The sequence below is a fragment of the Anoplophora glabripennis genome, unplaced genomic scaffold (assembly GCF_000390285.2).
Source record: "Anoplophora glabripennis isolate ALB-LARVAE unplaced genomic scaffold, Agla_2.0 scaffold479, whole genome shotgun sequence".
Lineage (NCBI taxonomy): Eukaryota > Metazoa > Arthropoda > Insecta > Coleoptera > Cerambycidae > Anoplophora > Anoplophora glabripennis.
Window position 1 is genome coordinate 228,197 of NW_019416863.1, and position 6,540 is coordinate 234,736.

General features: G+C 31.6%; 1 protein-coding gene across 1 annotated transcript; it reads left to right on the top strand.

The window, feature by feature from the left end:
• The first annotated feature begins 796 nt into the window (after positions 1 to 796).
• Positions 797 to 5,600, top strand: LOC108912126. The gene is made up of 4 exons (XM_018717292.1): positions 797 to 835; positions 898 to 933; positions 3,598 to 3,887; positions 5,045 to 5,600. The coding sequence occupies exons 2-4, from the start codon at positions 900 to 902 to the stop codon at positions 5,522 to 5,524; spliced, it is 804 nt and encodes a 267-aa protein (XP_018572808.1). The 5' UTR covers positions 797 to 835; positions 898 to 899; the 3' UTR covers positions 5,525 to 5,600.
• The last annotated feature ends 940 nt before the right edge of the window (positions 5,601 to 6,540 follow it).

Genomic DNA, 6,540 nt, shown 5'->3' on the forward strand with positions numbered 1-6,540 from the left:
GGGCTTAAGATGTCTCAATAGAATAGAGTTGTTGCCCTTCGAAGGGCAGCGTGCCCTTTTTTGACATCGGAATTAAGTTGAGCACCCAAAAATACATAGGAAAACACACCTTATACTTCTTTTTTCAATATAATTGTGTTTCTGTCCTCTTTCGCCCTTTTTTGTCCTAAAAATTTCCGTCCGCCAAGTTTGGACATCAGATTCGTGTTCAGCACTCAAAAATACTTAGGAAATCGGCCATCTAGGATAAAATCGAGATAGAGTCGGTATTTTTCATATTTACCAAATATAGTATTGATATAAATGCATATTCAATATAGAAGAGATTTGTTCCTGCGATTACAAAAAATCTAAACTATGAACATTTTACTCTTCAAATTTAGTTTCAGCATATCAAATTCCATAAAAACATATAGGTTCGATCTGAAAACCAAAAGCCTCTATAATCTTTTGTTTATAGTTACTACTGAAAAATAAGTACTATAAAGTATTTTCCTAAATTATAGAAAAATCTATAATTAATTCAATATTTTTTATTCCACCTTACATTATATTTAATTATATACATATTTTTGTATAGAAATTGAGGTAGGTACAACTCATTTCAATTAGAATATTATATCCTTCTGGATACATAAATAATTTTACATGTCGTTATAGTACGTGCACCTCTAACATTTTTTTTAATGAGTACCTTATACACTACCACATTTCCCCACCTCGGCGGGATGGTAACTGTACCAAATTTGGATATAAATACTCGACAGGAATCCTCTAATCGTCAGTGGTTTCTAGCTTCATAACTACTTGGATTACTTCCCAGATCTAATCAGCAGTAAGTGATCAATGACCAATAATAAAAATCGATCGTTATCAAAATTTACTTTTTACTTTCAGCCATGTTCCGCTTTTTCCTGTTAGCTGTCTGCACCGGTAAGTGATGCTTTATTTTATATTTTTACATGTTCATTAGTTGGTGTTTGATGCTACGTTATTAATACTTTACTCACAGTAATATAATTTAAATAACAGGTAATTCTTAAACCTATAAATTATTTGAGTTTGCCAACAAATCAAGTAAGTTGTAATTCCAACTTTATTTATTAAATAGAAAAGTTAGACATTTTTAACCAAACGTTTGATAAGCTCATTCGATGAGGTTTTATGCAGGTTGTTCAAACTTGGGAAAGTCAAACTGCTGGAAGTAGTACCCAAAGTAATATTGACAATTTTTACTGACAATTATGGCGATTATGTTTGTTAAACATAACCCGATTTAAGTAAAATCTGAAGTTATTGCACCGACAATTAACTAGTTGTGTCGGTACATACAGATGGATGGGGTACCGTACTCTTGCAAACTTTTTTTTATTGCTGATTTTTCGAAAAACAGTTATTTTTTATAAATTCAATTATTTTCTATACTTTTTGTCTGAATCAAGTAAAATTGTTGTTCTTTCTTGAGTAAGTCCTGTAATTAAAAGCATTTCTTGAGTTTTTAAAATACTTTGTTAAATAAAGTTTCAAACGAAAATAAAAAATAAAAGTTTGCTTAAGGAAAATTTGACATTTTTTAATTTTTTGAGCCTCCCTGTATATTTTATTATACACTGTATTACTGCTCATAGCTTGCCAGGATAAGAAAAAACATTTTATAAAATAATTTTTTTAGAAAAATCAACAATAAAAAGGACACAATATTTTCTTATGCTGTCATTTCAGTATTTTTTTTGTTAATACAGTTGCATCGACATGTAGTAGTACAGTCATTGAAGCTTTTCACCTCCAAATTCTTTGAAATTGAACCAATCGACTTGAAATTTGGCAGATAGAAAAGGTCAATGAACATTAGGGAGTGTAATTTTTTTTTCAAAAATAACGCTGGAAATCGATAGAGTATCAAATATTTAGTAAAAAATATTCAAAAGAAAATCTATAGTTTTTTTGTTATTCACGATTGAAACTTGGAATTTTGTGTGAAAAAAAAACACTTTTTCAAAGTATTTTTCGCGAATAACTCAAACACTACGCATTTTATTTAAAAAAGTGTAATGAACAAAAATGTAGCTTATAAATAAACATAGAAAACCGTTTTGTACCGTAGTGTTGTACGGCCTATACAAAGCGAAATATAATTAGTGGAAGGGGACTTGTTTTGGGGGGAATACTCGAATCGATGTATTCAATGTCAAATAACGAAAAATGAGCACTTATAAAAGTTAATTAGAGCAAAATTGAAGGAATTATCGTCAAAAACAGATGGACTGCTCATATTTTTTTAAGGAAAAATGAGCAGTAAACGCTGTACTATTTCCATCAGAATTAAAATTAATCGTAGACCCTTTACAATTAGTTTTGTTTTAGTGTTTTTCATAGAATCCTGAAGTTAGACCGGTTTAGAATGCGTTTTTTTTGAATAATGTAGAAGTTAAAAGAAAATTGCCTTATTTATATAATAATTCTGAAACTATGAAAGATAAGTAAAAAATTATAGACAATAAAAATGTAGCTTTTTTTTCAACAAATATCTTGCTATTTTTATTCCTATAGCATACAAAATAAAGGAGATATCGCCGCTTGAAGTATCCATTTTAGTGGAAAAACGACCTGTCTCGAGCCCTTCGATCCTTTCCCTTTAAAAAACGAAGGACTTAAAAGGTTTTATATGCAAACGATCTTACAGCTCTTGAAATTATCTTTAAAATGCTTTTTTGTAGAATACTATAGCTTCAAAATTAACAGAGTTATGGTAAAAAAAACCAATGCATTTTTTCGGAGCAAAATTTTTATTTTAAATAATTGCACCGTTAAAGCATTCCAAGCTTTTAAAAAGTAATTTTTTATAATTTTTGTCAATACAGGGGTGGTTTTTAGGGGTTGAAAGGGAAAAATTATTTTATTAGCTATAACGTAACTTTTATTTTAAATAATTACACGATTTAATCATTCCACATCTTTAAAGGGTCGAAAAGATCGAATATATCATAAAACATGTTCGAGAACATGGAACATTATTTAATCTTTGAGCTTGAACAAGATTTTTATCAATAAAATGTTTAAAACTCAATTTTTACAATTTTTTTCACTTAGGGGTAGTTTTTACCCCTAAAAAACAAAAAGCGTCAATCGGGCTTATGTCACTTTTGAACTTGAACCTAAGATGAGCCAAATTTTCAAGCAAATCCATGCAGTTTCAAAGAATTCGGAGGTTACAGTTAATTTTCAGCATTAATGACTATACTATAGTAGAAGTATCTCTTTTTGCCCAAATTTTTATGTTACTTATGGTATATTGGTAATTAAAACTTAATTTTCGTTTCTATGAATATTTTTTAATAAAAAACTTTGGTTATTAGATTTAATTAAATATTTTTGAAGAGCATTGTTAATTTTTTAAATTTTCTAGCAAGTTTCTAACAAGGCAAAAGTTGCCTATATACATATTCAATAAAATCTAACAATAAAAGTTTTCCCACATGAAAAATGGGGAAAAAAAATTTTACGACACAAAAGTTTTCCATATTAGAAAAAAAATGTGTTTTAAAAATTGAGGATTTTAGTCAAATTAACATTATTTAAAAAAATTATACATTCTAGCTGGTATTGCCTCTGCTGGGGTCTCCAAGCGAGGCCTTCAAGCCGCCGACTCTCAGTCGCAGGCGAGCCACGATTTGGGAGCCATCCACGTAATATCCGGTGGTTATGAAGCTGGTGGTTATGGCGGAGAGTTTGAGGAGCACGGTGGTTCCGATAGCAATGGCGCGGAACTTACCAGTCTCGCTCATAGCTCCGCTCTCCAGGCCAACAATGCTGTCCAGAACCAACGCACAGCTGGAAGTCAGGCTGCTTTCGGAGTAGCTAGCAGTTTCGCCACAGCTGCCACTGGTGTAAGAAAAAATATTTTTTATTTACTTAATTACTCAGTTAACAAATATTTGAACCGTTTAAAACATGGGAAGATATAACAATGACAAAATTATATACAAGAGCTTCATACAGCATATCAAAGGCTTGGAACTTCTGGGAACTTGCTTCTTTATAAATAGAAATAACTATTTTTCCATGGAAATGTCAGTCTTGGTCAAGAACCTTATTTTAACATTTACTTCTTCGCATTTTACTTAAATTAAAACAAAAATTAAAATAATTAAAATTACTTCTTAAATGGAGATAAATTGTCAACCTGAAATGCTTTTAGTTGTTTGGATTAACACAATTTATTATTTAAATTAAATATGAAAAAATAAATAGTGAAAATCTATTGATCAAGAGTGAGTCTATGGAAAAATAGTTATTTTTATTTATAAAGAACCAAGTTCCCGAGAAGCTCAAGGTCTTTGATTTGATGTAATAGTGTAAGAATTTTTTTGACCTAATACAATGACTCAGTCTTGTTCTCAGTCTAAATTCTTTAACCTTAGTTTAACCATAGCTATAATTAAAAATGCCAATACTGTCGTGAATTTCAATTTCAGTTCTTACATACTGTGTTTAAAAGAAAACATCTGACATATTAGATTTTGGTGTGTCAAAGAAAAAAATAATAGGAGATCTAATTTATGTTATTGGAATATTGGAATTGAATAAGTTCAATACAGTCAATTTTATTATTCATTAATTTAACGAGAAAGATCAAGGAGGACACTTTCCTTCGTTCATGCAAACTTGGTACAGAAAATTTAGCTAATACTTGATTATAAGTTGTTCCAGTTGCTCCAGAATCTTACTTAAATGACAGACATTTCAACGCCTTCAAATATTGTTAATGTTGTCTTTCTAAACATTGCTGAGAGGTTTCCAAATTATAGCAGCATATTCCAACTTAGATTTAACTAGAGCACGAAAGAGTAATATCAATCCATGTGTGTAGAAATTTCGAGAGTGCAGTATAATAAATACGTGTTGTTTTCTGTCGAATAAATATAACATAAACAGAATTAGCAAAGACTGACAAGCGAAATGTTTCTCTCAAAAGCTGCAAAATCAATGTAATATGATCATATAATGGTGTTTCACAATTATTATCTTTTATTTCTTCTTTTAGGCAGCCCAAACCGCTCAAGCTGCCCTCGTAGGCAAACAAGCCATTGTGCAAAACCTCAGAAGACAACTGGCCGACGCCCAACACCAACTCCAGGAGGAAATCACCCAGTACCAACAGACTGCATCTGCCGCTCAAGCTGCCTATTCCACCGCCCAGCAGGCCCAATCTCAAGTCACCAGCTTGAGCGCCGCTATCTCTGCGGTCCAAAGCGGCGCCCAGAACGCCCAACAGGCCGCTGCTGAAGCTGCCAGGGTATCAGCCGCCCAACAGTCCATGGTCGTTGAAGCTAAACAACGTGTGGCTCAGATTCTCAGCCGTATTGACAACGCTGTTGCCGAGTTGCACGAAACTGAAGTGTCCGCCCAAAGGGCAGCTCAATCCGCTCAAGTGGCTCAATCCAACGCAGCTGCAGCTGGCGCAGCCGTAGCTACCGCCAGTGCCCAAGGAATTGGATCTAAAGGGGGTCATCATCATTATTAGTATACTGCATCGAGCACTGTAATTTTAAAATTAATAATGTATCTATCTGGTCAGTAGAAAATAATAAGGTTTAAAAATTCTGATATATAATAAACTATAAGAAATAATACCCATCAGATTTTTATTACATTAAAATTTCAGAAATTAACTAAATGAAGGTTTTAACTATAATGACAGCTTTCTAAATGTAGCAAGTTTGAAGAAGTATTTTGAATTGTTTAACTAGTGAGATTGTAGGAAACAATTACTCTACGGGCTATATACTACGGCTGGCATTGAATTACACCCCCAATATCTAGTAAATAGTTAAGATCATTCGCCGAACGTCTCACCTATGGCATAGTGATGAGAACAAATAAGTTCGAAACCGATATATGTCTGGTGATTCTCTTGATGAATGACCTTAACTATTTACTGGATATTAAGGTGTAATTCAATACTAGCCAGGGCATATAGCCTATGGAATAGTTGTTTCCCACCATATCATTAATTAAAAAATGTATTCTTCCGAGTGGGGTACTAAGTATTCATGTATTCAACACAGCTACAGATTAGTGGATCACTTGTGTCTATATGAGGATATGACATGAAACATTACATATATTTTTTGGGTTTATATCTTAGGTTGAATAATTTATCAGTTATCTAAAAACGGTTATTTCTATAAAAATTAGAGCAATGTATTGTTTTCCTCTGTTGTCTGATTGTTCCTAATACATTGTAACATGAATTAATACATTACTTCTATTCATATATTTTAAAATAAGAATCATTTTACTAAAACTTAACTAGACTGAAACTAGACCAAACTAAAATTTACATGAACTGACTTATCAAATAATTCAGTGGAATATTTTTTTTATAAACCCGTAAATATTTAATAAATTAAAATAAAATGATACCATTTCACTTAACAAATGTTAAAGATGAATGTAACAATATAGAAAGTGCTCTTTAAAAAGAGTGCATATGTTGTGGAAGTGATTAAAAAAGCAATTAATAAATTACTCTATAGT